The sequence below is a fragment of the Ictalurus furcatus genome, chromosome 12 (genome assembly GCF_023375685.1).
Source record: "Ictalurus furcatus strain D&B chromosome 12, Billie_1.0, whole genome shotgun sequence".
NCBI lineage: Eukaryota > Metazoa > Chordata > Actinopteri > Siluriformes > Ictaluridae > Ictalurus > Ictalurus furcatus.
The window spans coordinates 23112226-23130533 of record NC_071266.1 but is presented as its reverse complement, the minus strand read 5'-3'; the positions used below and the strand labels follow the sequence as shown (position 1 = coordinate 23130533).

The 18308-nt window shown below is 41.1% G+C and overlaps 2 protein-coding genes across 3 annotated transcripts in view; one reads left to right on the top strand and one right to left on the bottom strand.

The window, feature by feature from the left end:
- Positions 1–13466, bottom strand: part of skic2 (SKI2 subunit of superkiller complex) — a 24675-nt gene extending 11209 nt beyond the window's left edge. The window contains exons 1-18 of the mRNA XM_053637424.1: positions 12380–13466; positions 11735–11856; positions 10443–10564; positions 10158–10275; positions 9450–9564; positions 8979–9053; positions 8793–8846; positions 8539–8696; positions 8094–8261; positions 6438–6583; positions 5958–6104; positions 5698–5782; positions 5377–5483; positions 5034–5180; positions 4059–4155; positions 3635–3847; positions 2704–2814; positions 1627–1738 (exon numbers count right to left, since the gene is read on the bottom strand). Coding sequence (XP_053493399.1) covers positions 1627–1738; positions 2704–2814; positions 3635–3847; positions 4059–4155; positions 5034–5180; positions 5377–5483; positions 5698–5782; positions 5958–6104; positions 6438–6583; positions 8094–8261; positions 8539–8696; positions 8793–8846; positions 8979–9053; positions 9450–9564; positions 10158–10275; positions 10443–10564; positions 11735–11856; positions 12380–12392 — 2110 coding nt within the window. The 5' untranslated portion in view covers positions 12393–13466. The remainder of the gene's footprint in view (positions 1–1626; positions 1739–2703; positions 2815–3634; positions 3848–4058; positions 4156–5033; positions 5181–5376; positions 5484–5697; positions 5783–5957; positions 6105–6437; positions 6584–8093; positions 8262–8538; positions 8697–8792; positions 8847–8978; positions 9054–9449; positions 9565–10157; positions 10276–10442; positions 10565–11734; positions 11857–12379) is intronic.
- Positions 13134–18308, top strand: nelfe (negative elongation factor complex member E). 2 transcript variants are annotated; one of them, XM_053637429.1, is made up of 11 exons: positions 13134–13177; positions 13463–13550; positions 14085–14154; positions 14311–14456; positions 14601–14675; positions 14757–14794; positions 14874–15160; positions 15376–15520; positions 16416–16470; positions 16551–16653; positions 16966–18308. In XM_053637429.1, exons 2-11 carry the CDS (start codon positions 13476–13478, stop codon positions 17037–17039), a joined length of 1068 nt encoding a protein of 355 aa, XP_053493404.1. In that variant the 5' UTR covers positions 13134–13177; positions 13463–13475; the 3' UTR covers positions 17040–18308. The 2 variants fall into 2 exon arrangements, with proteins under 2 accessions (XP_053493404.1, XP_053493403.1); XM_053637428.1 differs by having other exon boundaries at positions 14874–15175.

The window sequence follows — 18308 nt, the reverse complement described above, 5'->3', positions numbered from 1 at the left end:
GGTACCTACTGCATTCGATTCGGTACCTACTGATGCCCCGATGCGCTGCCTTCTGTCATTTTTGATTCTGGCAGCTCTTCCGCACCAGTCCCGTTGCTTTATTGGAGAGCACAGTGTCTAGAGAGTCCATTGGTTCCATACTGCAGAATCATCTGGTAATTTCTCAGGTACTGTCTTATGAAAATTCGAACATACTACTTCTTTGGCATACTGCTTTCCGCCTACTTTATAGTAGGGTATTGGGGTTATTCAGACGCAGTCATGGCTTCTGGGGAAGATCAGTCACAGTGAAAGAGGCGTGGCCTCCACGTCTGTCAGTCACAGCGAAGGAGGCGCGGCCTCCGTCAGTCACACCGGAGGAGGCATGGCCTCTGTGTCTGTCAGTCACAGTGAAGGAGGCGTGGCCTCCACGTCTGTCAGTCACACCGGAGGAGGCATGGCCTCTGCGTCTGTCAGTCACAGTGAAGGAGGCGTGGCCTCTGTTCTTGTCAATCACAGTGAAGGAGGTGTGGCCTCTTTGCATTTAGTCCTGTTGTTGATCATGCATCAAGCTGCACAGATGATCTCAGAATTAAAAACACATCCCTCCATCAGTGACAGACTCCCACCCCTCTCTCTCGCTTAACAGCAAATACCAATACGTTACTCAATAATAATAATTCTAGTAATAAGATTTGGACATGTAATGTTCAGCTTACGACTACCTCGCATTTTCTCATTTATTTATCCAATTATTTAATCTCAACTCATTTTAGTTTAAATGCTAAACTATGTGTCATTTCCAATGTTCTTCCTCTCACTGATCACGATGTGCAAAGCCATTACACTCATCTATGCGAAGCGATTACGCCCACTCGGCACAAACACAGAGGCACATCAAAGGCCTCCTGTAGTATTTCACAAAGCTTTCAATGAAGAGAATGTACATTAGACATCTCTCTTGTACACACGTAATTGTGTTGCCCATTCACTGTGATCTGTGCAATTACTAACACTAATGAGCATCAATTCAGTCTTCCTTAATTACTGTCATCAGGAATAGTCATGAAAAACAGGAACAGCCTGGCAGGCATGGAATTCTCTCTCTCTCTCTCACACACACAGCTCCAGAATTATTGGCACCCTTATTGGTGGGGAAACAGGTTATGATAAAATGTCTTCGTGGTTAATTCATCAAGCCTAAACCTGTTGAGCTCGCTGAAAAAGACAGCTCACAAGACTGAAGACGCTGGAACATCTGGAAAGAATCTGTATTGTACCGATTTCTCATTCGCTATTCTCCAATCTCATCAAGCATCATAGACTCAGTGGTTATGTTGGCAAAAGGACCTTGCTCAAAGTACTAAATGCAGGGGTGACAATAATAGTGACATGTTCAAAATTTTACATTTGGGGCTGCCTATTTTCTTCAAATAAATTTACTTCAATTAACAGGTTCGAGTTCGGTCATGTTTTCAGTGGGAGATTGACCTAATTAACAACAACGACCCGTCCCACCCCCAACCGCTCGTAACCAAGGGTGCCAATAATTCTAGACTGTAGGTCCGCCTGTAGGTCCAGCAGGAGAGTAGTACAAAGAAATGACGAGGGCAAATTATAAAAAGGTTTGTTTTTTTTTTTTTTTACCAGGATGAAGGTTTCTGAATCCAGTTCCATCGTGTTTGCGGATGCTGTCGAACACCACGGTCCTGGCCGGCATGTTCACACCCATCGCAAACGTTTCGGTGGCGAATAGAACCTGCACGAGAGAGCGAGAGAGACAGAGAGAAAGCGAGAGAGAAACATCGCTGTGATCATCTGCACGCACTGTGTGATTACTGAATCACATTTATCGCAGTGCTAGTTACAGCTAATCCCCAGTGGGTTTTGTAATGCGCAAATCAACAAGCCTTGTGGAATTACTTGATATTAAAGTTCCACATAATAATGGCATTAGAGAGAAGTAAAACTCGTTCAAAAGTCTCATTAAAAACTGCAAAATGCCCCCAGCCCGTCCTCGTAAGAACAGAAGGCATGCATCATGATGGAACCTCATTAGCTCTTATACATTATATAAGGAAGAAAAAAAAAAAAAAAAAAAAAAAACACACATGGAGGGGTGCTGTAAAGGGGGGGGGGGGGGGTTAGGGGGGTGATGCAGTCTGATATGACATAAGATGACTGCCACCACCACGAAGCACGAACTTGATTATTTGTCTAAATCAGCATGTCCTGTAGTGTTTTATTCCTCTCTGCCATTGACGATAACCATCATAATTTTTTATCCATTTATAGTTACATTTAATGTTGTGGAATGTCAGCGAAACATGCTAGAGTGTGTAGTTTCCTTCGTCCATTTATTATTAATCTTACACTACTGGTCAAAAGTTTGTGGACACTCGACTGAAATGTTTCTCACGATCTTAAAAACCTTTTGATCTACGGTGCTGTGGCTTGAGAAACAGTAACGTGCCTGTTACATGTTTAATACCAACTGAAACTTTTTTTTTTTTTTTTTTAGGCATAAAGTTGAGATTAAAAGCGTTAAAAGAGCACACAATCGGATAATCGTTTGACGTCATTTTTGGATTCTTAAAAGTAAAATAAATACTTTTGAATTTCTCACAGAGACATGTTTTAAACCGGACATATTTAAACCGCTGGATGCGGTCATAAGGCGTACACGGAAACAACACGTATAGCAAACAAAGTGTTAAGACGCACTTTTACAAGGCCTCTAGAGAAAAGCATTTCGATGACCTCCTTCAGGATCGGCAGGATGCCGCTGTGGTGCACGGCAACGCCTCTCTTCAGCAAGTCCCTCATCAGCAGGACCTGAGAACCAAAAACATCATCATTTATGTGCCTAGAATCAGAATCTACTGCTCTGACAAAAATCATAGGGTCCATATATACCCCCCGTTCCCCCCCCGCCCAAATACAGCGTATGAAGAAGGATATTAACGTGTCTTGAATATAAAATAAAACGCATGGCAAATTCTCAATCTTTAAATTTTCCCCCTTGTAAAAAAACTTAAACTAAGGATAGTAAAAATGTCAGTAAAGCTGGAACGGACATCCAAATTACAAATAAACCCCCAGGCGCAACATGGCAAGCCTTTAACCTTTCACTTCCTCGTCTTCAGCAGAATTCTAGCTTCTGACTCACATACACTGAACCTCAGAACTATTACTTCTTAACACAAGGTTTGCTCGGCTGGATTTCCCACCACTTTGTTATCGCTATATCTCCAGCACGGTCTATTAAACCAAGCGCTGGCTGTAAAAACATGTGAGGTTAATTACCCGGATTCAGACACGCACCTCTGAGCAGCTTAGTGCTCCGCATGCCTTGTCTGATCCTGAAGTAAGAGGATATGAAGCGTAAAATATATTCAGCAGGGTTAAAACCCACTATCGGTCGACCTCTATTGGGCGAGAATGTTTTAATCCAGGTGGAAGCATGACAACCTGCCTAGATGCAACACCTTCGAGAAATGAGAGAACACGTAGCGAGAAAGACAGGCAAAAAATATTCAGCGTGTCTTTGTGTGTTGATGCAGTGGAGCGAAATGAATTCTCGGTAGCACTGCAGGGTTTACTGACGATTGGAGCGCTCATCAGAAACCCTGAGCGATCGTGGGTGGTGTTGTACCTGAGGGAGCTGTCGGTCTCCTCCTCTCAGCCTGCTCAGACTCTTATGGAAGAAGGAGTGGATCTCGTTCTTCTCCACCGAGCTGGTCAGGTCCAGAGAGGTGAGCGAGCGAGCGTTGTCGTCACAGCGTGTGCGCGAGAAGGTGAACGCCACCACCGGAGTCTGCTGCCTCTCTGACAGGAAGTTGAGCAGCGTCTGCCATATGGCCCGGTCCTGATACGGATACACATGCTTTTACGTCATATACACACACTCTCACACACAATAGAAGTGCGAACATACAGTATGTGCATTCATGAGATCCTCCATTTTGACACCAACATATAAAAGCTACTTGAAAGACTCTCTTCCGCATCAAAGGTTTAACTTTAAACGTGTACTCTAAAATCTTTATTATTAAAAAAAAATAAATAAAAGAACAGACCTGATTTGGTGTGGTGTTCTGTGATGCCTTCTTCGTACCAAAAGACTGGGCATGTTTACTGGTGCGCTCCTTTTTGGCCTCCACAGCCGCGTAGTACCTAAACGCACAAACATGGCGGCTTCTTACCGTATTTCCCGGACGATAAAATCACCCGGTATAAACTGAACAACCCCTAAATTCTGTCCGCTTAGAGAATATATTAAGATTCTCTATTGATCGCATGTTTGTCATAATCATAATCATATACAAGCCACGTGGCTCTTCAGAAACCCTGTTAGAGCTAGTTGAGTTTTTGTCCTGCGAGTGTTACTGTGGTCTCTGAGCTCGGCTGTCTACCCGTAGCTCCTAATGATTAAGTCTTTAGAGCAGTGTTTAAATGCTGAAAACACGCAGCATTAAACAACTTTGGGGTTTTCATTATACAGTACGACAGCGGCCTCTAGAGGCGAAATAAAAACCATCGCTGACTAATTTTGTCGTGTTATTTGAAGTGTTTTTTTGATTCATTTTGGACGTCTCTATATTTATTTCTTATTTGGAGCGTTACATTTAGGTTCAGTTCGGATTTATATATTTTATTGAAATGTAATATTTATTAATAGCTAATATATATTTATATTTATATATTTATTTCATCTAATAAAAAAATAAAAAAAAAGTACAGTGCATGTTCACGGTACACTCAGAACTGTTTATTTTGGTAATAAAGTTCAGAAATATTTTACCTTGTGTGTTATGTTTTCATTCAGTATCAATTTTCAAAACTATCGGTTGATTAATCGGTTATCGGCAGGTAGGTACCGTCCGTTTACTTATCGGTAAAACCCACCATCTGTAGACCTCTACAAATCATCACCACTGCACACTTCTTTTCAAGTCCTTCTGAAAAATTTGTGCTTTTTTCCGCTGTCCTACTGTCTTGCCCTATTCTACAAAATCCACTCCATCTTATGAAGACGAGTCTCTTAGCTTTACCCTTTGGTGAGGAAAGCTCCAGTAGCATCCAGCAGGAGGAAGAGCTCTTTCTGGGTCTTGGTGCTGTTTCCTGTGTAGAGGAAGTGCTCCAGTGGCACCGGCCTCTTCACCGTACTGACCACGTAGATCGGCCTCTTCTTGATACGCCTGGCAGAGGAGGAGAATAAATATTGTCTATCATTTTTATAAATGAAATAAGTCAGTCAATAAATGAACGTTTAAAGGTGGCAGCAATTTGTATCCATGTTAAAGGAATATCTAATGGCTAAATCCTTTTGTAAGACATGCTCTCCTAACACACAGCGTCAGTATGGGTGACGGGGGAAAGCATCAGATGACGTACCCGATCCATTCGCTGAACTCCACTGCATTGGGCACTGTAGCACTGAGCAAAATAATGCCAACATGTTCAGGCAGCATGATGAGCACTTCCTCCCACACAACCCCCCGCTGAAACGGAGAGAAAACGGAAAGAGACTGAGAATGACTCATTAGAAGCATTTAATGACCATAGTCTCTGAAACTAAAAGCCTTTTTTTTATTTTTTTTTAACAACTCTAGCGTGGTAAAAATCTGGCAACACTAACAGGACAAAAAGTAAACCAGACTACACTAATAAATACAAAACACGGCAATCCAGCGTACGAATTCAAGCACTTCTCACCTCCGCATCATTGATGTAATGAACCTCGTCGAATATTACCCACTCCAGGTCGCGAATGACCTCTGATCCGTTATACAACATAGACCTGAGAGACACAGACACACAGAGAGAGAGAGAGAGAGAGGCAGACAGAGAGAGAGAGAGAGAGAGAGAGAGAGAGAGAGAGAGAGACACACACAGAGAGAGAGGCAGGGTTATGAAAAGTTCATTCTCCTCCTATTCCACAGAATGTTAATGAATGTTCGTGGTCACATGATTACCTCAATATTTCAGTGGTCATGATGAGACAGGAGGCCTCAGGGTTTAGCTGAACATCTCCAGTCAAAAGCCCGACGTCACCAAACGTGTTCTTAAAGTCGCGGAATTTCTGATTGGACAAAGCTTTAATGGGGGACGTGTAGATGGTTCTGAAAGGGAAGATGGGTTTTGGAGGACATCATCATCATCATCATCATCATTTAGATTTCCCCCAAATGCCTCATAATTTAATAAATCAGACATTTTCCCCATTATTATTGATCCCTTTTATCCAAATGTAAATTCAGGGGTGGGGGTTCGTATGTACAGTTCACTCGCACAGCTCCAAAATTACACACACACTCACACAGCTCCAAAATTATTGGCATCCTTGGTAAAGATGGGTAAAATAGGTTACGATAAAATGGGTTTTTATGTACAGATTCAACACACACACACACACACACACACACACACACACACACACACACACACACACACACCTGGTCATGTGTTTTTGCGAGAGCGCTATGGCGTACTCGGCCACCACAGTCTTGCCCGCCGAGGTGTGAGCAGCCACAAAGACCGAGTCGTGAGCCTCGAGCCTGAGGATAGCCTGCTTCTGAAACACGTCCAGCTCAAACGGATACTGAAACACACACACACGCGCACACACACACACACACACACACACACACGCAGAAATAATTCATTATCCTAGTCTGTCCTGATGGTGATTTGTTTTATTACTTTAAAGGGCTGTGATGATACAGCCATATAAATGGTACACTGTTATAATGGAATTATATTACTAAAATCAACAAAAACGCAACCACAAAATATTATTTCGAAGAAATATGCAACAAATGCAACATGATATTTCTACACAGCTTTAATAAATTACTCAGGAGTGATCCCTAATCAAATACATTAATAACATACACTCCAGGGCAAAAAAAATGGGCAAAAAGTATTAAAGCTTTTAAATGGTCTTAAGAACAAATCACTGGTCTAAACACGGGGTAAAATCCAAACACGGGGTAATAGCCTAAACACGGGGTATAATCCAAACACGGGGTAATAACCTAAACACGGAGTAATAACCTAAACACGGGGTAAAATCCAAACACGGGGTAAAATCCAAACACGGGGTAAAATCCAAACACAGGGTAATAACCTAAACACGGGGTAATAATCCAAACACAGGGTAATAGCCTAAACACGGAGTAATAGCCTAAACACAGGGTAAAATCCAAACACGGGGTAATAGCCTAAACACGGGGTAATAATCCAAACACGGGGTAATAACCTAAACACGGGGTAATAATCCAAACACAGGGTAATAACCTAAACACGGGGTAATAATCCAAACACAGGGTAATAACCTAAACACGGGGTAATAATCCAAACACAGGGTAATAGCCTAAACACGGGGTAATAATCCAAACACAGGGTAATAGCCTAAACACGGGGTAATAGCCTAAACACAGGGTAAAATCCAAACACGGGGTAATAATCCAAACACAGGGTAATAATCCAAACACGGGGTAATAGCCTAAACACGGGGTAATAACCTAAACATGGGGTAATAGCCTAAACACGGGGTAATAGCCTAAACACGGGGTAATAGCCTAAACACGGGGTAATAGCCTAAACACGGGGTAATAACCTAAACACAGGGTAAAATCCAAACATGGGGTAATAACCTAAACACGGGGTAAAATCCAAACACGGGGTAATAGCCTAAACACGGGGTAAAATCCAAACATGGGGTAATAACCTAAACACGGGGTAAAATCCAAACATGGGGTAATAGCCTAAACATGGGGTAAAATCCAAACATGGGGTAATAACCTAAACACGGGGTAAAATCCAAAGACGGGGTAATAATCTAAACACGGGGTAATAATCTAAAAACGGGGTAATAACCTAACCACGGGGTAATAATCTAAACACGGGGTAAAATCCAAACACGGGGTAATAGCCTAACCACGGGGTAATAACCTAACCACGGGGTAATAATCTAAACACGGGGTATAATCCAAACACGGGGTAATAACCTAAACACGGGGTAATAACCTAAACACGGGGTAAAATCCAAACACGGGGTAATAACCTAACCACGGGGTAATAACCTAACCACGGGGTATAACCTGTACCTTAAAAGCAGGATTGGGGATCCGTTTGTAGAAATCCTCACACGGAGATTTGATGTCCACGGGCACAGCCCACTTCCTTTCCTTCTTCTCTTCCCTGCTTTTCTGTATTCCTCCATCTGTCTTGCTCGGTGACGAAGCTGCAGCGGGAGCAGGAGCCGGCAGCGTGTCCTGGAAGAGACGAAGAGAGAGAGAGAGAGAGAGAAAAAATCAAATATCTATTAAATAAAAATAGAGGTTGGTAAGGGAACGACCGTTTATAGCTGCTAGAATGTTTCACGGACATCCCGCAACGTTCGATGTAACTGGAAATGGATAAAAAGTGGAACCGGACACTTCAGCACATGCTGTTATAGTGAAATAATCAACTTCAGCGTGGTCACACATTAACTGGGAAGTGTTTTATTCCTTACTCGTCAGAGCGAATACCGATTCGTTCACTGTTTACCTTAATGCCCAGATCCTCGAGGCTGTTCGTTCTGTGGAGTTTGGACTCCTCTCCACTTCCTGAGCCTCTCTCTTTCTCCTCAGGCACAGGTTCGATTATATCATCAAACGTAGATAGCAGGGACAGCAGGTTCACGTCTCCTTTCGTAGTTTTGGCTTCTGTAGTATTTTGAGAGCAGATAGAGTAATAAGTCAGAGAGGGAAGAGGTGTAGTACATGTGTGTGTAGAAAATAGCTTTAGGATTAAGATTAAACCTTTGTTACTGAAGTTCATGCCGGTTTTCAGCCCCGGAGGCACCGTCAGTAAATCTAGACAAGGGAGATGATCGTAAATCAAATACACACACCTACCTGGAACAAGTGCTTATACAGAATGCACACAGGCACTGAAGATGAACAGCCATGTTGCAAAGCCATACAGTGTCAAAGAAAAACTTTCACCATTCTCAAAGTCAATGTCCTCCTCCAACTCGGACTTTTCCTTTATCTGCTCTAACGTCAGCTCCTCCATACCACCTGAGGAGAGAACAGAAGCTCTGCATTTACACGAGCTGCTGAAAAGCAACAAAAATCACTGATCATCAGAAGCTCCTCGTCGGTTTATCCGCGTAACGCGTGCAAGACCCGAACCCGATTCACAACGAGCGTGTTTATACACGCATAATAATAAAGTATAAATCTAGAATATATGAAAGTTCCACTTTTTTAATGAAATTACGGAAACTTTTCCACGACATTCTAATTTTATTTAGATGCACCTGTATGTATGTATGTAAGTCGCTTTGGATAATAGCATCTGCTAAATGAATAAATGTCAGTGTAAATATATTAAACATATGGAGTGATTACGTCCAAGCCCTTTTCTGAGGTCTAACTGACCTACCTGAAGATCACGTTCACAGAACGAAATACCTGGTAGGAAGGGGTAGTTGGTGTTGCTGCCTCTCAGGCTCTCAGATGGAGGTCCAGGCTGCCGTTGCATGGATAAAGAGTTCTTCGCCGACAAGCCGGTGTGCTCCAGTAACACCTTCGACGGTGAGAGAAACATATCAGAACTAAATACCAATACTAATATGGATCTGAAGCATCAAATCCATCTCTTTAGTTTCAGAAAAATATAACTATAAAGTTCAGAGCATTGTATTCGTGAATTATCAGCGATACAACAATTCCTCTCCATACTTGGGTGGGTGTGTGTGCGTGCGTGCGCATTACAGGGGGTCCCAAAAGACTCCATACATAGGGGAAATTAACACTTTTTTTTAAAAAATTCCAAAATGTTTCATACTTTATTTATATTAGTTCTTTTTTTTTTGTTGGCAGATAGGAGTTAAGAACGCATCTGACAAAAGAAGAACGTACGGAAATCGTTTTCATGGCTGGATCGGAAAGCTGTTGCGAGGGACTTTATTAACAAATTCAAAAAGACCGGACGTGATGCGGACCGACCGAGAAGGGGACGTCCACGAACACCCGCTGACGAAGGAACAACCGACGTGGTGCTGGCAAACATAGTCCCCTATGTACGGAGACTTTTGGGACACGCTGTATATCTAGTATATGATTGTACATTAGGTGTGAGCAGAGCATAAGGGTTAATATGGACACGTTTTGTTTTACCTCTGTGAAATCCAACAGCATGCCAGTGGTGGGATCTCTCACTACAGACAGGCCCGAGTGCAGAGGAGACAGCGAACACTGCAACAGTGAGTCCACTTGTCTGTCCTTTTTAGTCAGTCTGAGAGATTTAAAAAAAAAAATAAAACAAACAAATAAATAAATATATAATTTCAATGCTGATGCATATTTAAGTGGATCTGAATCTAGGATGTACAGGCTTATGCATGTTTTTTTTTTTTTTTTCCCCCTCATCTAATAGCATGATCAAGATATATGGATTCATACTTAAGAAACTTCTGGAAGGCGTCTGTTGTATCATGTATGGGCATCCACGCGGGATCCCGCAGGAAACGTTTCTCTACCTCCATCTTCAGGTCCAGACTGAATGGAGGAAGCCCATGAGGAAGCTGAAAGAACAAAAGAACCATGAATCCCAGAAACTCTTTAAGGATCTCCAAGGAATAAAAGAGGCAGAGGTGTGTCAGTGGTTAAGATTCTGGGTTACTGATCAGAAGGTCTGGGGTTCGAACGCTAACACTGCCGAGCTGCCGCTGTAACACCCTGTAACGAATAAGACCCTCCAACCTCATCAGGAATTATAGGAGAAGACTCAGAGCTGTTAAAAAAGCCAATCATTGTTGCACACCTATATTTAACAAAGATATATTTTTTTGGATAAACCTGTGTTGTGTTTACAATTGTTTGATATCCATGAGAGCAGTGGATTTTTTTAACAAAAGATCAAAATGTTAAACCATAAAGACAATTTTTCCACAGCCTTCTTTGCTCATATTTACCAAGGGTGCCAATATTAGTGGAGGGCGCTGTGATGTGTTTTTATATATATATATATATATATATATATATATATATATATATATATATATATATATATATATATAGAGAGAGAGAGAGAGAGAGAGAGAGAGAGAGAACATTAAACATTTAGAATTTAAGTCTAAATGTAATGCTCAAGCGATTGCTGACAGTTCCACTTTTAGGACAATTTTTAATGGGAAGGGTTTGAGTCTCAGTCTTAATTTTTTTAGGTTTTCCCCCTCACTTTCAGGTTGAATATCTCTGGTAGGGGACCAGATACGAACCTGAAATTTTGACAGAAATAAGTCCTCTACAGTAGCATTCTTCTGTAAAAACCCGAGAGTTTGCGGGTGGAGGTGAACTCTGCAGGACAGTAGCCCTCGAGGGACAGATTTGAAGAATCAGCCAGATCTATCATACTGGTGCAGATGTACAGCGGGTATGCGTGAATAGATTTTTATAGAAATATGGAAGTACAGTGGGGTGTTTTACAAATGTACAGTGTCAAACAGAGCTGTGGTGTTGTTTCATCTGTGATAAAAGCAGTCACTTCTGAGCTGTAAAATGAAATAATAATAATAATAATAATAATAATAATAATAATAATAAACCGGGTGGTTTTGTAATGCCAATACATAAGAGGTTATCAAACAACTTCGCAATTATTGGACCGCTTAAGATGGAATGACCTGTAAGTGAATCAAAGTGACCTCCTGATGAGTGAATGTGAAAAGCATCAGGTTTGGGGGTGTTCTCACCGTGCTCTGTGCAGGGAAGGGTGTGTGTCTGGGCTGTGGGTGTGTGAGGAGCTCAAACTTCCCTGAACAGCCCATCTCCAGCAGGGCCAGGGGAAGATCATCAGGACCAGGGGCTGGCAAGTCTATACACACACATACACACATACACACATACACACACACACACACACAGATAGAGACAGACACAACAAGGAAATGAAGGCATGCTGCACTAGGAAGCCATGCTAAAATGAACCCTAAATGAAATCTCTCAACCTTCTTGCTAAATCTGGCAGAATTTTTAGCACAACAACAAAAACAAACACACACTACCTACAAAACACACAACACTCACAATGAATTATTCACGCTAGCCAAGTTAGCTAACCGTGTACAGAATCCCAAATGACTTCCTCTCACACACTGAGTGCACTACATAGGGTGCGTAATCCCATTCCCTCACACCCTACCTAGTGCACATATACAGGGAACCGGAATCCATTTGGGATTCAATCAGCTGGCTGTCATTTTTCTTAGCCATTTTAAAATGAACCCCACTGTTATAATTATTATATAAATATATATATTTTTTTACATATTACTCGAATTAAAGAAAAATATATAATATATTCAACATACACTCAAATGTGTCTCTTGCTAACTCACCTATCTTCTCCATCCCAAACTGCTGCTCTCAGTCACTGAAGTTGCAGAAAACAAACGACGCATGAACAGGAAGTGACGCCCCGGAAGTTCGTTTTCAAAGTACGTTAACATGCAAATACTAATACTAATATTAATTCTTCTACTACTACTACTACTACTAATAATAATAATATTAATATTACTACTACTATCCATAATAATAATAATAATAATAATAATAATAGCTTGCATGTATTCAACAAAAGTGTTTTTTAACACTTTAAACAAAAACATGCTTTTCATTCACACTGTACATATTTCTAAAAAAAAAAAAAAGAAGAAGAAAAGACTTTTTTTTAAATGCTACTTATAAACAAAAGTAGACTTTTACTAAGGTGCACACTATGCCACAGAATAAAGAGTTAAAACAAGAAAGAGAGTTCATTATTTCACGCACCAAACCAAACTCAGCAAACACAGAGCTCTGTGCTATGTCTCATGTTTAATTATGAATTATTTTGATTCAAATTAAATTTAAATTTAAATTTAAATTAAAACACACACAGCACCTGTTTTTTTGTGTAAAATAAATAAACAAATAAATAAAAAATAAAAATAAAAAATAAAAAATAAAAAGAACCCAGACACGCCATTTTAAACGTTATAACATTTATTAAAACCAGATTAACCGCGTAGTGGCAAACCAATTCCGCTCACTATGACTAGTATGAACAAACGACAACAGATTACGTCATATCTATGCGTCGAATGACGTTCAAACAGTGCGATTCCCAATCCTGCGTCCAGGAGAGATTTGAAGTAACAAACATTTATGTATATGTTTTAAGTACAGTCTTTTGCAATATAATATTTGTAGCAACCAGTGCAAAAGTATATATTGACAGCTAAAACATAAAAAAAGTTTAACTTTTTTTTGTTTTTGAACTAAAACGTAGCACAAAATTCCGCAGTGTTCCCGAGCTAGCTCACAACCGAAAACACTTCTCACAGCTCACTAGCTTGCTAAAGTATTAACTGTGGGTTAGTTCAGTTTGTTGTGATGGTTAAAAATAATTAACTCTATATTTTACCCCCTCCCTGCAGTCCTGACTGGAACATGGCGCTGTTTCCAAACTCACTGACAGAGGAGGAGGAAACGCTGCAGAAGAAATACGCCAAATTAAAGAAAAAGGTAGAAATGCATGCAGATGTTGCAGCATGGGAAGGTGTCCAACGTTCATGTGGAATCACATTATAAACAGCTCTATTATTTTATCTAGACACGTAGTTTTATGGGGTTGTGCTTTAATAGGAGGAGATTAGATCCGAGTAAAATCCAATCTAGGTGAAATAATGCTATAGAAATGGATGTACACCTTGACCAACGTGCACTTGTGGATCTGTGGGATTATTTGAACTTTAATTTAGTTTCATAAGGAAAGATAATGTACCTTGCATGGCACTGTAGGAGCTAAACTCTACGCTACTAGCTGAGCTGGAAAACAATCCATGGAAACAGTCTATTTAGAAGTACGTTTTTAAACAGAGAAGAATCTGGGCTCAGCCCCGGATGATTAACAGTCCAGCTAACGGCCCTGATTCTAGCTCTGGATCATGGGTCAGTGTTAATCTGGGCCTGAGTATTTAGACAGTTTTAGACAAGCAGATAAATGCGCAAAATAAACAAACAACAAAAAAAACTTTACTGTGTTTTCTTTCACGGCAGAAAAAAGCCCTGCTTGCGCTTAAGAAACAGAGCTCCAGCAATCAGACGAGTCAGACTGGACTTAAACGCAGTGAGTCACTTTTTCATTCCTGGCTGTAAAATGAACCTGAGCATGAATCAGTACGAAAGTCATAGTCGCAGTGAGCAAATGTTACTTTATGATTTATATCACACCTCATTTCCTTGCCCTGATTCGAATGTCTGGTTGTGCTCTGTTTCTCCGAAGCCTTGTCAGATCAGCCTGTGGTGGACACAGCGACGGCCACCGAGCAGGCCAAGATGCTCATCAAATCTGGCGCCATAAGTGCCATCAAATCGGAGAACAAGAACTCGGGGTTCAAGCGATCGCGAACACTTGAGGGTAAATTAAAGGTAAGAAACCACCATGCTGCTGAAGTCGTCTCGTTCCTGTTTTTATCTCGTCAACACATACAGTTTCATCTAGCTGCATGTCTCGCAGCATTTACCTCATGTATTTCTACTCCAAGCATTATTATTATTTTTTTTTAATCTTAGGATCCTGAGAAAGGTCCAGTTCCAGCATTCCTGCCATTTCAGAGAAGCGTCTCTACAGACGAGGAGCTTTCTGAGGTCAGGTTGATTTTAATCTCGCTACACAGCGTTGTCATCTAAACTCGTGTATGTAAACGAATCGACTTTTCCCTTTTACAGTCGGCCAAAAGAACCCACAGAAAGGCTCTGTATGACAAGTAAGTTTAAACGACACTCTGTGTGGAAGTTAGTTGGGCGCGTTGTGGTACTAAAATTGATCTTCGCTTCCTGCTGCAGCTTTGTCGGCCCGGCTGAACGCCCGCGTGACGAGGACGAAGGTGGCGGAGCGTCTAGTCGGGATTTCGAGCGCGACCGGGACAGGGATCTGGAACGAGACCGTGATCGAGACAGGGAGCGAGAGCGTGGCCGAGACAGAGAGCGGGAACGAGAGAGGACCCGAGACAGGAGCCGAGACCGAGAGCGAGACCGAGAGCGGGAGCGGGAGCGGGACAGGGAAAGAGACAGAGACCGCGAACGAGACCGAGACCGAGAGCGAGAGCGAGACCGAGACGGACCCTTCAGACGTAAATCCCATAATGGTCAATAATACCGTAATAGTTATACTGAAGAATTTGTAACAGATTGCATTAATAGTAATAATAATGATACAGAATAGTCTTTTGTTTACTTTAATCATTAGCAAGCCTTTTATTTTTTTTAATTAATGTGTTGTGTGGAATTTTCTTTCCTTCTGAGTTATATTGAGTTTGCTCCAATGAAGGCTCCCGTCCTAATTCAGGTACAGACTCGTACCCGGAACGGCGAGGCATGAGGAAAGGAAACACGGTGTACGTTTACGGTGCAGGCATGGTGGAAGAGAGCCTGCGTACAGCTTTCTCTCAGCATGGCACCATCATCGACCTGTCCATGGACTCGCCACGCAAGTACGAATGAGATTTAACCTGGTAAAGCTCTGTGACAATGCAAGAGAACATTTTTTGAAGCCTGTAGCATGGCACTGCAGATTTCTTCTGTTTAGGGGCCCAAGCATCAAAGGTACTGTTGGAACTGTAGATGTTGTCTGCTTATTATTATTATTATTATTAGGGGGCCAAGCACCAAAGTTGCGCATAGACACCCTGTTGGAACTGTAGATGTTTTTCTTCTTATTATTATTATTAGGGGGCCAAGCATCCTACTGGAATTGTATGCTGCTTGCTTCTTCTTCTTCTTCTTCCACAAGGGAGTCTATGGCAGCCCATAGAAGGCTTTGCACACTTTTTAGGAAATTTGGCACAGTGATAGACGACAGTCTCAGCAACCTGCAGAGTCATTTTGGTGTACGTCACTCAAACACCGTAGCACCACCGCCAGAGCAAATTTGGAAACGCTATTACAATAACTTCAGATTCCTTGGCTTATGCTGAGTTCAGTGGATACCGAGATTGTCATTTTTTTTTTTTACTACTTCTACAAATGTTGTCCAATTGTCACAAAATTTTAAATCACATCATCATGAGCTCAGCCAGAACAAACCATGTTTCTGGGATTTTTGATCATGGGGACAGTTTCGTCCAGACCATGTAAACAAATCTGACCTCAAAATTGCTGAAACGGAAGGTGAAGCAATTTCTTAGCAACACTTTTTTTTTTTTTAAACTTTACTGACACCGAACTCTCTCAGCACACGTTTAGCGACATGACCCGAAGTTACCAAGCAAGCTTCCGAGTTCATTTGCACCTCGGGAAGGCATTTTCTATACAGAATCACAAATGTGTGCATGACCTCAGTGTGAATACTTGGTGTTTGTTTTTTTTTTTTTCTCCCCTCTCTCCAAGCTGCGCGTTTGTCACTTTTGAGAAGATGGAGTCAGCAGATCAGGCTGTAGTAGAGGTCAGCGTCAAAATCCCAGCACTTGGACATGCTTTTATTAACGTTCGTTACAAAATGCTAATGCGGTTCTCCGATTTTAGCTGAACAACACCGCCGTGGGTGACGTCACGATCAAAGTCAGCATCGCTAGGAAGCAGCCCATGCTGGATGCAGCTACGGGGAAATCCGTCTGGGGTTCTCTGGGTGAGTAACACCGACGTGCACCAGAGGTTCACTAATTAGCTACACTAATTAAAGGGAAAACCATCCTAGCAACCATTCACTGACCCTTAGAAGAAGGGAATTGTAGAAGAAGCCACGCCCATCGTGATGGAAAAGTTTCATTATCAGATAGAGAAGAACTTTGTGCCGATACGCCAGTAATACATAACAGAGCCACCAGGGTTTCTTCTTCTTCTTCTTCTTCTTCTTTAACTTGTCACCTTTTGTCATTTCAAACAAATCTTGTGTTTATTTTCGCCTTGTTTTTTTTTATGTTTGTTTGTTATTTTGCAGCTGTGCAGAACAGCGCCAAGGGTTCGTACAGGGACAAGCGGAATCAAGTCGTCTACAGTGAAGATTTCATTTGAGCATTTCTCTCACACACACACACTCTCTCATTTTATTTGTATGCAGCACTGCTATTGGTTTTCTGCTTCTTGTTGTTCTTGTTGTTTTTATTTCATGCAAATCATAAAATCAGTTCATTAAAATACTTTAGTGTGTAAAGGATGTATTTATAGTTTGTACAGTAATCAGCTTCAGTGTGTTTCGGTATTACCGTGCTTAATAAAGTTAACACGGCTTTGTAAACAGGGGCGCGTATCTGCTAACACATCTGATGTACGACAAGGATTCGGTAATTAACAGGGCATGCTGTTCTGGCAAAATAATCCACAATGGAGATCATTTCCCTTTAACAGTACATCCTAAAGCATATCTTCTTATACCGCAGCAATTTACCGAAAGTGCTACACACGTATACCAGCGGTCAAAAGTTTGTGGACACTCGACTGAAATGTTTCTCATGATGTTAAAAACATTTCGATGTGAAGGGGTGTGATTAAATGTGTGAAATCGGTGTCGTAGGCAAAAATATAATCGTGCCGACGTATTCGTTTCTTTCATTAGAAAACTAACATTTTATTTACACGGACGACTCGGAGGGAAATATTCCGAAAAGCAGCCGATGAGAGTCCGGCGTCGGTGTGAACTCCTTTAATACTGTTTAAAAAGCATCTCAGGGAAATTCCGCAAGAAATCGCTCGAGAAAACGCCAAGAATACGTTTCTGGAATATTCTAGGCGAAAAGTGCGTCGACTTTGAAGATGCTAAAATATTAAATTACTTTGATTTATTTTTGATTTTTTTAATCACAACATAATTCCCAGAGCTCCATTTGTGTTACTCCGACTTTATTATTATTATTATTATTATAAAATGTGGGGAAATAAAAATAAAGAGTGAGTTTTTAAAATCTATTTCTATTTAAATTTTATGTCCGTGGAACGTCTGTGAAATAAGTTATTACGTAACAGTAATAAATCAGTAACCTCTGTTTTTTCCCCTCTAGACATTAACAAGAGAGAAAAATGCAGTTTGTTACGTTACTGAGCAACTGCAGAATCCGTCAGTCACAAAGACGTTCACCTGGTGGAAAACCTCAAGTATAAGCTTGATCTCAGACTGACACTGGAGACTCCTTCCAAAAACTTCACCATATCCATGACTGCACACTTAAAAAAAATAAAAAATTAATAAATAAATAAAAATCAGTGTATGTAGATCATCCTCCATATAAGTCCCTGTGTAAATAATAATAATAATAATAATAATAATAATAATAATAATGTAAAGCT

Excerpts from the sequence above, each read along its gene's own strand:
- nelfe (XM_053637428.1), top strand. The coding sequence starts at position 13,476 with ATGGCGCTGTTTCCAAACTCACTGACAGAGGAGGAGGAAACGCTGCAG. Across the intron at positions 15,521-16,415 it reads TCCATGGACTCGCCACGCAA|CTGCGCGTTTGTCACTTTTG; the intron begins GTACGAATGAGA and ends CCTCTCTCCAAG. Across the intron at positions 16,654-16,965 it reads ATCCGTCTGGGGTTCTCTGG|CTGTGCAGAACAGCGCCAAG; the intron begins GTGAGTAACACC and ends GTTATTTTGCAG.